Source organism: Erpetoichthys calabaricus, assembly GCF_900747795.2.
Source record: "Erpetoichthys calabaricus chromosome 1 unlocalized genomic scaffold, fErpCal1.3 SUPER_1_unloc_3, whole genome shotgun sequence".
NCBI lineage: Eukaryota > Metazoa > Chordata > Cladistia > Polypteriformes > Polypteridae > Erpetoichthys > Erpetoichthys calabaricus.
In genome coordinates, this window is record NW_026261594.1 from 306,661 (window position 1) to 322,940 (window position 16,280).

Consider the following 16,280-nt stretch of genomic DNA (forward strand, 5'->3'; position numbering starts at 1 on the left):
GATGATATTAAATAAGTTTGATGAAAACATAGAAAAAATGATTTGAAACAACCTATTATTGTCAATTACAATCAAAAACGCATTATGTTAATTAAATCTGCCAAAATTAATTATGTTGTATTTACTAGGGACCAAAATCATTTTTTTCAGTATACGCCTCCAAACTCTAAAGTGATTTTTCTTCTCTTACACAATGAGCATTATTTTGGAATTTGAGATGTGAAGAAATTTATCGGGGCTAATTATTTTTGCGAAATTTGCCACGCTGCTTATTCTCACAAAGATCGCCATGTTTGTGCCAATACTTGCAGGGCCTGCCGTGATGCTTCCTACATTGAAGTAACAGGCTGTACCTTCCTCTTGTGTTAGGGTCAGCAGCGACCCGTTTTACTTTTTAAATGCATAAAACTACTACCTAATTTTGTTTATTGCATCAAGGCTTTTTGACTTTGTCAGGAATCTGTATTTAATTAAAATAAAACAAAAAAAAAAACAATTGTACTAAAATATAAAATTCTCTGGTGAAAATGATTCCCTTTGTGTTGGTAGGTCAGTTTTGACCCAGTTTTAATTTAAGGTTATAAAACAATAGTTAGGGTCAAAACCAAAATCCTAAACACACTTTGAGGGGCTTCTCTCTTTGCCTGTGTGTCTCCTTACCTGAACAAACAAAACAAACAAAGACAGACCTGTTCAGACATGGAAGGCTTGCAGAAGACAAATTTAGTTTAGCGTTGGTGACTTGCAGAGTACACATCTCCTGTTTGCAGCAGTCAAAAATGAGAAGAAGATTTACAGTAAGCCAAGCTCTGGATCATATCTTTAATGAAAATGAGGCAGAGGACACAGAACAGCATAGTGATACAGATGAGCAGGTTTCCGAGGAGGAAGACATTGTAGAGTATCTACCAGAAGGCACAGACACATCTGATGAGTCTGATGAGGAGGTCACCGATGCTGAAGCTGCACTCACTCCTGCTGAAACATTCAAATCCAAAAGTGGTAACATCTGTTGGAGCTCAGTACCTCCTGACTTACATGGCAGGGCAGCTGCTGCAAATGTCATCAAAATGACCCCTGGAATCACAAGGTTTGCTGTGACGAGAGTAAGTGACATCAAGACATGTTTTGATCTGTTTATGCCATTGTCACTAAAGAAAGTCATGATTGCTATGACAAACCTTGAAGGAAAAAAGGTTCATGGCGACATGTGGAATGACATTGATGAGGAATACCTGGATGCTTATATTGGTGTTCTTCTTCTTGCTGGTGTTTACAAATCCAGCAATGGGGCCACTGATAGTCTCTGGGATGCGTCGACAGGCAGAAATATTTTCCGGGCAACAATGTCACTTCAGTCATTTCGAATGATATCAAGAGTCCTTAGATTTGACAACAGAGAAACTAGAGAAAAAACCGACAAGCTTGCTCCCATCAGGGATGTCTGGGAAAGGTGGGTGCAGCTCCTTCCACTGATGTTCAACCCAGGGCCAGAGGTAACAGTAGATGAACGTTTTGTCCCTTTCCGTGGAAAATGCCCTTTCCGGCAGTACATGCCTAGTAAGCCAGGGAAATACGGCATAAAAATTTGGGCAGCCTGTGATGCAAAACCAGCTATGCATGGAATCTGCAGATTTACACAGGCAAACATGCAAGTGGCATTCCTGAGAAAAATCAAGGAAAACGTGTAGTCCTCGATATGACTACTGGGCTGCGGGGTCACAATATCACATGTGACAATTTCTTTACCAGCTATGACCTTGGACAAAAACTTCTCAGGTGGAAACTTACCATGGTGGGCACAGTAAAAAAAAAATAAACCTGAGCTGCCTGCCGAAATTTTGCAGGTGAAGGACAGGGCTCCACTTTCTTCAAAATTTGCTTTTACAGACACCACCACGGTTGTTTCATATTCTCCAAAAAAAACACCGGAGTGTGATACTTATGTCCACTTTTCACAAAGACGCAGCTGTGTCATCAGCAAGTGACAAAAAGCCCATAATTATCTTGGACTATAATAAAAACAAAGGTGGAGTGGACAACCTGGACAACCTGACTGCCACCTACACTTGCCAGAGAATGACCAGGAGATGGCCAATGGTTGTGTTTTATAACATTCTAGATGTGTCAGCATACAATGCATTTGTGTTGTGGACCCACATTCACCTAGGGTGGAACTCAACCAGAAAAAACAAGCGGAGACTGTTTCTTTAGGAGTTAGGAAGTTCCCTTGTCAAGGCACACATTGAGCGAAGGGAACGGGTGCCCCGGGACCCAGCCGCTGCAGCCTTGGTCAGACAGCCGCAGAGCTCACGTAGCACTCCTTCCACACCATCAGCAACACAAAGAGCATCAGTGCCAGCATCCTCTTCGGCCAGCACTGCCTCAACATCAACCTACACAGCCACAGCCATAACCACACTGAGGCCACCTGATTCTAAAAGAAAGAGGTGTCAGGTCTGCCCTAGCAATAAAGACAGAAAGACAAACGTACTCTGCTTCTACTGCAAAAAATAGATTTGCAAAGAACACACTAAAAGTGTCACTTTGACACACACGCATCTAAATGCACTGCATGTTCTTGCACACAAAGACGTTTTTTGGAACTAGTGCCTCATTTCTATTGGTTTGATTTGCTTGATTGTTCGTTGTTTGTTTGACCTTGCAAATCCACATTTTGAGATTTACTTGTTTAGCTTTCCATTTATATTAAAGTTATTTTTGAAAATACTTTTTTGCCTTTTTCTTTGAAATAAATATATATGGGTCAAATTTGACCCGTAACACCATAGATGTTACTATAGTAATTAATATAATAAAAAATATATATAACAAATTTATTTAAGAGATGTGTTCTAATACCCCTCAGTAATAGTCAGGTAACATAACAACCTTTTATTTATTTAAATAATTCTCTTGAGGTTCATTTAATCATTTTTTAAAATTGAAAACGAGAGGTATGCTGTTAAAGTAAAAGCTCATAAGGTCACAGCAAAAATATTAAAAACATTCTTTTAATGGACAAGGAAGTGTAACAAAGTAACCAAGAGGTAAGGAAAAAAATTGTATGATAAATAATTGTTTTGAGGGTAATATGGCTGATTAAAGACACGGGTCAAAACCGACCCGTTAACATAAGAGATAGGAACAGAAAGCTAACATAAGAGGAAGGTTAAGTACATAAATACCAATGAGCATAAACAATCAAAATGGCAACACTGATCCATTACAGATTACCCAGGAAGACAAATTACAACCACCACATTTTCAGTTCTTTAAACCTATACTGCTGTTTGTTAAAATGACCAGTAGATGGCGCTGTTATTCCAATGTCCAAATGCGGCCACTCCATATCGACTGAAGGGAAATGCCTTACGTTTCAATACAAATCTGTACAGTTGAAACATATCGAAATTAGCGTCTGAGATTAAATAAAGTACAACGTATTGCCCTTCAGTGTTATCAATAATTAATATTAATAACCTGAAACGGGGTTATCATGGCGCACTCACATATACGAGAACAACATGTTATTAGACGTTGAAGTGTTGGTTACAAACTTAAAATGCACTAAACGTGTTAATGATCAAAGGCGACAGAAAACTTCAGCAATGGACAACAATCAGTTAGCGGGTTTGGAATCAAACGCTGAACAGAAAGTTCAAACAAGTATGGAGTAGTAGAGGAGCAGCAGCAGTGATCACTTGCAGGTGATCTTGAACTCGACTGAATCCCCCGGTCGGCTTGTCTCTTAAGTGTTTAAACTTCCTCTTCATTGCTTCATCACTGCAGGATGGCTCATATTTTATCCATTTACAAGCTGCATCTCATCTACAGTAATAATCTCATCTAATAAATATTCACACCACACACATTTTAATATCACAAGTCTTTGTTTGCACATAGTGTCAAAAACATTATTCTAAACCTTTTATGCCTTGTCAAGTAAAAACACAGAGCATCAGTATGCCCTTATAATAATAATATTTATGTTTCTATTATTTATTTTTATCAACACAAATTTGACACGGTTGTTACATTACAGAGAGATGTAATTTCTGTGGTATGAAAATATAATCGATATTCCCCCAAAATCCATCTCAAAACCTGTGAAAATAATTAAAGTGAGGTGACATTTATGAGAAAGGTGACATGGAGGGAATGCCACAGACAAGATTGTGAGGAGAAAGGACCACAGTGCAAGTCAGAAATGCTGACATGAAAATAACGAATGTGACACCAGAATGTGACCGTTTTTCTGGCTTTTCTGTTTGACACTAGATAGATAGATAGATAGATAGATAGATAGATAGATAGATAGATAGATAGATAGATAGATAGATAGATAGATAGATAGATAGATAGATAGATAGATAGATACTTTATTAATCCCAATGGGAAATTCACATTCGTCAGCAGCAGCATACTGATACAATAAATAATATTAAAGAATGATAATAATGCAGGTGAAAAACAGACAATAACTATGTATAATGTTAAATGTTAACGTTTACCCCCCCGGGTGGAATTAAAGAGTCGCATAGTTTGGGGGAGGAACGATCTCCTCAGTGTGTCAGTGGAGCAGGACGGTGACAGCAGTCTGTCGCTGAAGCTGCTCTTCTGTCTGGAGATGATACTATTTAGTGGATGCAGTGGATTCTCCATAATTGATAGGAGCCTGCTGAGCGCCCTTCGCTCTGCCACAGATGTTAAACTGTCCAGCTCCATGCCAACAATAGAGCCTGCCTTCCTCACCAGTTTGTCCAGACGTGAAGCGTCTTTCCTCTTAATGCTGCCTCCTAGAGTGCCACTAGAGTGAGGTATATACTGTACAGTGCTTTGGTGGGCTTTTATGCTAAATGTGTCCATGAATTCTTTCATTTCTATCATTTTTGCATTCTCCATTAAACACACATTGGACTGTGACTTCTTGGTGATAACAACTGGACATTTCCCAGTGATGCTTTGACTCTTCAGTTATTTGTTCCAACTCAAGCAATTGCAAACATTTCTCCAAAACCAAGACATGAATTGTGATCTACAACCTGCAATGAGTCCCCCTTTTGAAGAAGGGTGACTGGAGGATGTGCTCCAACTATAGGGGGATCACACTCTTCAGCCTCCCTGGTAAGGTCTATTCAGGGGTGCTGGAGAACAGAGTTCGGTCAATGGTTGAATGTCGGATTCAAGAGGAACAATGGAGATTCTGTCCCGGCCGTGGAACACTGGACCAGCTCTACACCCTGGCCAGGATCCTGGAGAGGGCATAGGAGTTTGCCCAACCAGTCCACATGTGTTTTGTGGATTTAGAGAAGGCATTCAACCATGTCCTTCGAAGCATCCTGTGGGGTGTGCTCCAAGAGTACGAGGTACAAGGCTTGTTGCTACGAGCCATTCAGCCCTGTACAGGAGGAGCAGGAGCTTGGTCCACATTCCCGGTAATAAGTCAAACTCGTTTCCTGTTGAGGTTGGACTCTGCCAGGGTTGCCCTTTGTCACCGATTGTGTTCATAAGTTATATGGACAGAATTTCTGGGCACAGCCAAGGAGCGGAGGGTGTCTAGTTCGGTGACATCAGAATCTCGTCTCTGCTATTTGTGGATGATGTGGTTCTCTTGGCTTCATCGGACAGAGACCTCCAGCTCTCACTGGAGTGGTTCACAGCCGAGTGTGAAGCGGTGGGGATGTGAGTCAGCACCTCTAAATCTGAGGCCATGGTTCTCAGTCGGAAAAGAGTAGAATGCTCTCTCCAGGTTGGAAACACATTACCGCTTCAAGTGAGGAGTTCGAGTATCTCAGGGTCTTGTTCACGAGTGAGGGAAGAATGGAGCAGGAGGTTGACAGACGGATCGGTGTGGCATCCGCAGTAATGCGAGCTCTGCAACGGTCCATAGTGGTGAAGAGAGAGCTGAGCCAAAAGGCGAGGCTGTCGATTTACCAGTCAATCTACGTTCCTACCCTCACCTATGGCCACGAGCTTTGGGTAGTGACTGAAAGAGCAAGACCGTGGATACAAGCGGCCGAAATGAGTTTTCTCCCCAGGGTGGCTGGACTTTCCCTTAGAGATAGGGTGAGGAGTTCAGTTGTCCCACTGGGAGAAGGCCACGGGGCAAAACCAGGACACGCTGGAGGGATTATATCTCCCGGCTGGCCTGGGAACGCCTTGGGGTCCTCCCAGAGGAGCTGGAGGAGGTGGCCGGTGAGAGGGAGGTCTGGTCTTCCCTGCTTAGGCTGCTGCCCCCGCGACCCGACCTCTGATAAGCAGTGGATAATGGATGGATGGATGGAACCTGCAATGATTGATGAAGGAAACTGATGGAAACCCATAAAGGTAGTTTTTAGGGGGAATGAAATGAATGTATGAAGAAAAGTGATTACCTACTATCAGTAAAGATGTAAAACTCTTAGAAGGAGACAGATCTGTGATAAAGTCCTTAGAAACATTCTGCCGTGGTTGAGATGGAGCAAGAATGGGCTGCCATAACTTTACAAGAAAACCCAAACTTTGCTAAAACATCATCTCTTGTTTCTTTGCACATATTTTCCCATATCCAAAATCTCTTTAAAGTGTCCAAGCCATGGTGAAGACAACTCTCTAGGGGAAGAACACCCCAAAATCAGTGTTCCAGGTCACTCCAGGTGCGTTGAGCACAAGGCTTACAACCCAATCTCAGAAAACAAAAGTTAACGTAGCAAAGTCAAATAATGAAACAGGTGGGATGGCAGATCAGAAATGAGCCGAGTGTAGGTGAGAAACAACATGTGGCTGCTGTTATAATTTACACATGTCCAGTCCTTGGGGCTTCACATTAATCCACTCCATTGTTGTGTAAATCAAACAACGTTTATTTTCTAAGTTTTATATTTTCACAGGTATAATATGAAACTTTAAGACAGACACAGTAAGAAAACTGTGTGTTTCCACAGCTTTATTAATCCACACACACCAACTTATAAAGCTTTCTGTTCACATTAACCCCTGCAACCCAACATCCCATCGTAAAGAAACAATATCCCATTAAAACAGAATCATTATCGACCCCTATCCTTAATACTAAAGCTAATCTTGAACTACAAAGTAAATTTAACATATCTTCTACTTAACAGGACATAATAAACGTCAATGCAAATCCTGACTCACACATACCCGACCCCTAATTGTTTTCTGTTCCTAGAAACAATTACCATAACACACAAATCAAAGTCATTAGAAAATTAAGACATATGCCTCATTCTGCTTCTTGCTGAAGACAGATCTTAGTGATTTGTCTACCAAATGTCATTGTTATCGTCTTCACACAAACTTTACAAACAAATCCATGTTCATCTGGAAGGACTCTGTTTCTAGGTAGGTCTGCCATTAGTTGGTGACCAGTTGTGCTAAGCAGCCTGTGACAAGTTTTACACTTGGACAGGACTCTCCTGTTTGAAGAATTAGCTTCGGGAATCTGGGACCTTTGACGCAATTGAGAAGAGTATGATAGCACCCAACGTGACGTATTTCTTTAGGAATCTCTTGTAGTATTAACTGTGACACATGATGGTCTTTTGCCATGACAGCAGGGTACTTGGCTTTCTCTGGCATGGCCGATAGACTGAGTCTCCCTCCAACACAAAGAGTTCCATCATGAGGTATCAGATTTAGATTGTAGATGTTACGTCTATCAGCGCATGCTCCCAGCTACTCTTCTTCTTTTGTAGAGCTGAGATTTCCTCTTGACACTGACAATGATGAATCATTTCCATCTCGGCTTGCATAAGCTCCTCAGTTCTTTGTTAGTTGCATTTGAGAAGACAACCTTCCTTGGTGCAGCTGGCGTTGTTGTGGAACTTTGTCAGTTTCACTCTGTGCTCTGTTTTCACTTACCTCCTCTCTCATTTTGGAGTGGTTAAGTAATATCATTTTTTATCTAAAGGACCATGCCAATGTTCTTTTAAGTGTCATCCATAAGAAGACGTACTCTATCAGTTGATTAACTCTATCTACCCTTTCATTAGCCACAACTGAATTAACCAGGATACTTCTCTTTATCTCAGGGTCTGTTGTAGTCAGGTCTACCAGGGGATCTCGACATTCTGCCCTTCATTGGTTAGTTTTGGTATGAAAGTCGGGCCCAAACAGTCAAACCTTGTTCTGCATAAAGACATCCACATTTTGGCCATTAGATGGTTAATGAGCAGGAATGATTTGAGAGCTCACATACTTCCATTGAGACACCTTTGACGTTTGTTGAATAGCTGATCCCTTATTAGCCACAAATGTGCAGAATCTTGTTGTCTCATTGTTAATATGTTTAGTTACTGTCTGTCCAAAACACAGAATGTTGTAATGGCAGCTGTAGTTCCTCCCTTAGCATTCTGTCCATGTGTACTGCTAACGTTGATGCTGTTAATTCTAATTATGGGATGGTCATGGGCTTGACTGGCCCAACTCTAGCGTTTTCACTGACAAAGCAGTTTGCTACAGTTCTGTTGAAGTAGACATGTGACTGTGTCATACCCTACTTGACTAGCACCAGAGAAATGATGCAACTGAGCAGAAACCGCTTCACCAAAGCATGCTGGCTTGAAACATCCATCAAGTCCAAATTCACCTAACAGATGGAGATCTTACATCCACCTGGACCACTGCTGAGCGAGGTGTCCTGGCACAGTGTCATCCCACCCTATTCTCAACCCACACAACTCTTGTAAAATGCTTCTTGTAGGCAAAATCACTGGTGCTAAGAATCCCAGTGGGTCACATACAGAGCTCACCATGGACAGTAAACTTCTGCTTAGAGATTTGATGTTGATGTCAACTCTAAACTTGAAGCAGTCGTACTGGATACACGCCTGTACCCCTAGTGCTCTTTCAGTAAGAAGTAAAACTCGATCGAGGTCAAGGCCTGTTATTTCCTTTGCCCTGTCATCTTCAGCGATGCTTTCCAACACAACTTGACCGTTGCTAACCCACCTTGATATCGTAAAGCCTCCTGTCTGAGAGAGGCAGCGTTCAGATTGTGATACAGAGACACACTTTGTCCAGCTGATTTCACTGACTTTTATAGAAAAGTATATTCTTAAAGTTGATGATCTGCAGATATTCAAAGAGAATCAGGAGCGTATATGAAAATAAGCCTTATATCCTGGTGCACGTTAGTATAGTCTTAGACCATGAAGGAGTTCATTAAGAAAGGCCACAACTGATTTTATTATAAAAGACCAGCCTGCCTGCCCTTTTATTTGCTTCATTTTGAATTTCTGTGAATCGAGGATGTTGTGTTCTGTGAAGGAGGTGAGCTGACGAGCAGTGAGATTTTGTTTTAGGAACACAAGTGCTGGGCCTTCTGCCTGACATCCTGTAGATTAAGCAAGTTTCTCTAAGCATTCAAGGCTTAATGATGGGAACACTACAGGCAAGCTTTCATAATAGTGTGTGTATAAATATCTCTATTTATATTGTGGTGGGCGGCCGGGACCTATGCCAGACTGGGATGTCTCTTTGACACTGGATCCAGAGGTGCAGCCATGAGATGCACACTACATCCCCCAGAACACTTGCTGGCAGCCCCCCTGGGTTACATCAGGGCCACAATTGTGTAACACCGGAGCTCATCCCTGTTGGGCTCCGTGGCCACTGCCAGGGGGAGCTGAATGGCTTCCTGAGCACATCTGGGCAGCAATACAGTCACACCTGGGAATGCAGCATTAATTAGGTTAATTATCACCTGACGCACTTCTGGGTGGGCTAGAAAAGGAGCCTGCAGCCACTACTTGGGGCGCCAGAGTCGAGAGGAGGAGGACAAAGCTGCCTTGGAGGAGTGGAGGAGAAAGACAAGTGACATTTGTGGTGTTTCTCTTTTGTGTGTGTTTTGGGGACTCTGTAGGACCTGTGGGACATGAGGAAGACATGCCCTACGCTGAAGACAAAAATAAAATCTTTCTGTTCATTTTAATACGTGCCTCCACTGTCAGTCTGTGTCGGGTCGATGCCAAGAGAGCGCTTTTGCCACAATACATAAAATCCAATGTCTGTCTGTATGTCTGTCCACTTTTCACAAGAGAACTACTTATTGGATTTAGATCGGGTTTTTTTCCATAATTTGCTTCAACATTCCGGTTGATTTTGTGACGTCTCTCATTGCACTAAGTATCATAGTTCGCTTGTGGTACCGATTTATTTGTGCAAATCCGAGGGGAGAGATGCAGGGCCCTCCTCACTCACGTGCCAGCCTCTGAGCTTACCTTACCTCCGCTTAGCTAGCGAACGATAGAACTGCTTAACGGATTTAGATCGAGCTTTTTTCTATAATTTGCTTGAACATTCTTGTTAATTTTGTGACTTGTCTCATAGCGCTAAGAATCATAGTTCACTTGTAGGAGGGATATATTCTGCTAATCTAAGACAGAGGCTGTGGGTCGACGGTGGGGGGGGACGTGACGTCAGCAGTGGGGAGCCAGGCAGGGCCCTCCTCACTCACACACCAGCCTCCGTTCAAATCTCTCTTCCTCTGGTCACGTTTACGAGTGTGCCTTACCTCCGCTTAGCTAGCGATACCTGTTTGATTTTTAAAGTTTGTCCTGTTTCACTACGACGCTCATAATTATATGAAGGTTAAAGAAGCATTTAAGGTTATATGTTTGTGCCTCTTTATGAATAATAATAAAGTTACAGAAGTGTATACTAAACCAGTTTTAAACTATGTAAGTATTAATTGTTATGGGCCTGTGCTTTTATTTCAAGTAGTCAAGAGGCACCACGCCAAGCTGTCCACAGCGTAGTCCTTACCAGTGAAGCTGCGCACTGCCACCTAACTGGCATGGCTATCTATTATGTCAGCCATAAGAGATGCTAGTGCAATAAGTAAACATTAACTGAATTATTAATTAAGCAGTCCAGTTTACACAGGTGGGTTCTAAGGAGTCCAAAGTAACAGTGAGAACTAATTAACTAAAAGCCGTCAATCTTTAACAGTTCAGGATTAGAGAGGAGTGATCAGGTGACGCTCACCTCAAAGAGGCAAATACGTCTTTTGAGCCAAAGAGATTTTAATGAAGAAACAGATAGTGAAGGGTAAATTGTTATGAGAAAGTTTATGATGGCAGGATATTGTTATAAGAAAGTCTGCAACATCTGGTGATTGTTATGAGAAAAGGTGCTGAGCGAGGTCATCATCATGAGAAACCCTGGAAAGCAGATGATGGGAATCTGTGTGAAGGGGGGATATTTTGTGATGAGAATTGTAATAAATCTGAAGTTCACAGAATGCTCGGGTCTCAGGTCATCTGAGCTGAGTTTGTATGTGCGCCGTACAATAAAGTCTGATTCTGCTGCCTGTCCCGAGACTCCGAGTGCCTTCTTTTGGGCTGAGGGTGCTGAGCTGCCTGATCTGCTTCAACACTTTATGCAAAAATTGTGCAAAACTGTGTCTACTAATGGAGCATCAAATTCTGTAAATGTCCTCAGCACACTGTCTGAGAGCATAACTAGCACAGCTTGGTGAGGAGGTGGCACCAAGCAATGGCACTTGCATTCCATGAATGTAACTATCTGGCCACCATAAGAATCGGAGTAAATCAGCATCCTCTGAAGGAACACTCTTATACCCCATGATGCAGAATGCACCACACCTTTCCATCTCTGCGACTATGGTCTTTATTTGGATCTTTTAACTGTATAACCTTCAATGGCTATTAAATATCATGGATTTGCTTGAGCCACAACTGAGGCAGAGCAGAGTCTTCTTGTCCACAAAGATCTTCAGCCTTCTCAGCACAGAAGAGGGTGCAGATGGTCGTCATGTCTCCTTTAAGGCTGCTGACCTTGGAAATCAAACTCTCTGCTCCATTCTAGTGTGACTCAGCTTTTCCTCTGTCTCACTTTTAAAATGGCTTCTTCCTTCTCTCCTCTGTGTATTGTCCCCCTCTGTCCTATTTGACTCTCCCCTTCTGTCCCCATCTGTCCCCTAGCTCTCCTGTCTCTCTAACCATCTTTCTCTTTCTAGTTCTTCTTCATGCACCATTATTTGTCTCTCTTTCTCTCTTCTCCTCTGTCACACTCAAAGTCCATCTGTCCACACTCTGCTCCTTGTCCAGCTGTCCAGACAAAGACAATGTCCACCTTCAAGCTGAGGTCTCATGCTCCATCATCCAGGCCTTCAGTAATTGGACTCTCATCTCAGTTCCACTCTTATTTCTTATTATGTGTTTGGTGTCCTCCATCCCTCCATTTTCTGAACTCACTCAGTCCAGATCAAGGTCAACATCAAGTTCAATGCGTGAGATTCAACCCTGGGTGGGCCGCCAGTCCCTCACACTTTCTTCACCAGCAGGCCTGAGTTCTCCTCGTCTTGTCCTTTTGCTCTCATTTCTTTTAAAATGGCTCACTTGTTCAGGCCACTGCTCTCTAAAGAGGACACGAGTGGAGGTGACAGCGAGGTGACAATGAGGGAGTGACAAATAAGACAAAGAGACCTGAGCCTTGTGTGTGTTGAAGTGTCACAGAAGTCCAAATCAGCACATGGTAGAGTCTGTTCGGTCACAAACAGATGATGACACGAATTGTGTGCAAATGAGGCAGTGAACAAGGAGTGGAGTAGACACGGGTTCAAACACCACCACTTGATGTTGAGGAGCAGCTTGACCTGTGATGGCCCAGTGCCTGTTCAGAATTTGTCACTAATGCCAGGATTGACCTCACTCTTCATCACCCTACAACTGGACTGTTCACCCGTGTTTGCTCCTGCTGCTCCCCTCGGTGGGCTTTGTGACCTCAGCTGGTTTTAGAGGACAATTCTCACTGTGGTTCTCTGGCAGGTGAAACTCAGGGGTCTCTGGTCTGATCTTGTGAATTTTAGTGATAAGTTCAGGGTGACAGGGTGGAGAAACACAAGTGAGTTTAAAGAAGAAGCACACAGGCTGAGAAGAAGACATGGAGAGTTTATTAAAAGTGGAGGAGAGCCGAGGGGATTATAAAAGAACTAGCTGATTACCAAGTGGCTTCGCTCACTGAGTGCAAGGGAAAAAAACTAAAATGTAGTATTAATAAAATAAGTTTGTTAATTACCAATGTTATTTTTGAACAAATAAAGAGCATTTACAATAAATAGAAATTATATAATTTTTTTTTGATAAAAGAATTTGAAGAAGATATAAGAAGCGTATAAATTATTAAACAGTCAAACATTAACATTTCAGAAGTAAAGATACATTGAGTACTGCAGTGGTTTCAGGCAAACTACCTGCTTGACAACCTTGAAATGTGGACGCTGCCTTTCTGTCACGCTTAACGGGCAGAAGGTCCAAATAATTCCCAAGTCTTATACTTAACATGAAGAGGTCGGTACATCTTTTTAGATCCTCCATTTTCTTAAAAGAATTCATCACAAAAGCAACCTTGAATGTTGCGGGGTTTAAGTGACCCGAATTCATCTTAAGGGACAGTAAGTAGCCGTACACCACAATTTACGAAGAGCGTCCCGCTTCGATAGTGCCGATTACACTTATTCGCAAAGATTTCTACTGTCCCAGGAGCCGACAGGACACTTGAAGTGTGACAAATAGTGCGAGAAGAGAGGACGCTGCCTGAAGCTGCTGACCAGGAGGAAAAGCCCGACATTCCGCGCCTCCCAGCGTCCACTTTGTTCTCACGGCCCCTCTTCGCTGAAGATGGTCTCGTCTTCATATGTTTACAGCTCAGCGCAGTTAAAAAGTAGAAAGACACAAAGCTGTTTTGTTCATCTCTTTTACTATCGAGGTGTAGCGTGTTCCTCTTAAGTTGAATGAGGAGCTCAGCACACACAAAACCTACTCTTAGGAAAATTAATTCTATTAAGTACGGAAGCCAACCGAACCTTTGCCCCAATTTGACATCCTCATCTGGAGTTGTCTTTTATGAATTTATACAAAGGAAAGAATCACCCCAACAATTCTTTAAACAATCAAAAAAGAATATATTATAAATCAAGCAAAACAATAAACACCCTTTAAATCCTTGTCAAATCTATAATAACTACACAAACCCTAATTAATATGCCACCCCCTTAAGCACTCTATAATATACTGCCCAGAAAACAGCAAAGAAAGAAAGCAAGCAAGGAAAAGAAATGGAAAATTACCCTATTTACAAACAGCATGTTCTTGTTTTAAAGTCTAAATTCACATGGCCTGGGAAATCTGCAATAAATCCAGTGATCAAAGTCAGATATGTTCCGCTGACTCATATACTGAATTTAAATGTAAAAGATGTGATCTCACTGGCCTGGCGACGATTCCTTTGTTGAAGGAAGAAGTCCGTCTCACCCGGGTGTCTCGGCATTAGCGGCCGTCCATGGCCGACACCCGCAGCATAAAAGCAAAGTAAAGCCGTGTGCTCCGAAGGTCCTTCTAGGTTAGCCGGCCCTCCTTCTCCGTGCGCCCAACCGTCCTTATTACGGAGTCTCACTTACTTTACCGCTGGCTTCTTCTTTACATTCACCTTCTCAGCTCCTTATTTAAACAGTCTTTTTTCTTCTTTTTAATATCAGTAAAATAACTCTCACACAAATAATAAGTTCCTATATTATAATATGTTCTGTGGTCATACGTCATTTCCGTTTCAAACACGAAAAGAATTTTATTTATATAGATAAAGAGAAGAATTTAGAGGGAGTGGACAGGGGGCACCGTCACTGGGGTCAGTTGATCAACATGTCCTGTCTTCTCATATCTTGATATCCACCTGCCGTCCAGTCCTGTTCAGCTTCTCCTGTAGTGACCTCAGGTTCTTCATCTCACTCTTACTCATCTCATTACCAGACAGCCTGTGAAGGACAGAAGTGTGAGTTACAAACATAAGTGGACAACACCTCACACACTGTACTATCACAGTGACACGCCCACTCAGGTCAACTTCCCAGAATTCTCCTCAGTGTCCCTAAGTCACATGACTTGTGTGACGGCCTGCCAGTCACTCAGTTCACTGTCCAGTCAGGTCACTGACCTCTCAAGGCCTTTTGGTTTCATCTCATCTCAGTGAAGGTGTTCTAGTCAGGCTGGGGGTCCTCCGTGGCTCCTGCTGACAGTTTTATTTTTTTTTTATTCTCCTTCATTGTTTTCCATTATTTTAATAACATTGTTGTGTTCATTTATTATTTGTTTAATTCTGTATTATCTATTATTTTTATTCTATTTCATTATTATTTAGTATCTCTGTGTGTGTCTTGCAGTTCTCTCACATTTCTTGTATTTTGTGGTTTGATCCCAAGATGCAGGACCACCTGCCCCCCAACTCTCTAAAGGCTGCGGCTCATTTGACTGCTCTGGTGATTGGTGGTCTTTGTGAGTATTTTGCTCTTTTGTTTTTAATTCTGATTATTGTCTTTGAACCTTTGGCTCTTGAGTTCAGATTCTCTTACAGTTTGTGCTTTTTGAATGTTGTTAGCTTTGGATTGCCTTTGGCAGCCCCTTTGGCTCTTTTGTTAATAAACCTCGTCTTTTATGAAGACCACTTGTGGACTTGTCTCTGCTCCAGCTGGAGTTTTCACGGTTCTCCCTCTGGTCAGACTCACTTCACGTCTCTGAGACTCTTTTTGATTTTATTTTGAATTTAAAAGCCTGAGCTCCTTTCTGAGGCCCAGTCAGGCCTGAAGCCTCCTGTTTGCCGGAGGTGGGCCTGCCTGGGGGTGACATTTGTTTGGTGGGCTATTCTAGAGGCCTCACCCCTTTGTTATATTGTGCTGTTAGAGCAATCACAACAGAAGGTGGTCTGTCCAGGTGACATGGTGTTGACCCCTCTGTGGTCACTTCCTGTGTCCTGCTATCTTCATTAATGTCCAGTCTCTCTTTATTATTTTCTTTCCCACTCCTCCTCACTCTCATGTCTTCTCTCATTTTCTATCATCTTGTTTCTTCTTGTTGTCCCCTCACCACCATGTCCACTGACATTGGCTCTTCTCTGTCTTGTTAGTTCCAAGTGACCCCCATCACCCTGCCCACCCTCTCCTCCTGTCCATTCTTCCTGCTGTCCTGATCCTGTCACCTCTCCTCCCTCTGTCCTTGTCCCTCGGTCTGTCCACTTTTTATGGTATTCCTTTTCTCACACTCCTTCTCCTCTTTGTTCTCCTTCTGTCATCTCTCATTATCTTTGTTGTCCTCCCTGTCTGTCACCTCTGTCCAGCTCCACTTGTCCACTGCTCTTTGTCCTTCTCGTCCCCCTGCCTGTCCTTCTGTTTCCTTCAGTCAGTCCATGTGGTGTCCTGTGATCAGTCCGTCCATCAGGTGGTCAGCTGTGACTTCATAACCCCACACACCTCACCCTGT

At 42.5% G+C, this 16,280-nt stretch overlaps 1 protein-coding gene across 15 annotated transcripts in view; it reads right to left on the reverse strand.

The window, feature by feature from the left end:
• Positions 1-13,131: 13,131 nt before the first annotated feature.
• Positions 13,132-16,280, reverse strand: part of LOC114642397 (stonustoxin subunit alpha-like) — a 157,658-nt gene continuing 154,509 nt past the window's right edge. For 4 of the 15 annotated variants that reach the window (XM_051921877.1, XM_051921882.1, XM_051921875.1 and 1 more), the window contains one exon: positions 13,137-14,782. In XM_051921877.1, coding sequence (XP_051777837.1) covers positions 14,683-14,782 — 100 coding nt within the window. In that variant the 3' untranslated portion in view covers positions 13,137-14,682. Of the gene's footprint in view, positions 14,783-16,280 lie in introns of all 15 variants that reach the window. The other 11 variants (XM_051921879.1, XM_051921869.1, XM_051921873.1 and 8 more) reach the window with 5 other exon arrangements.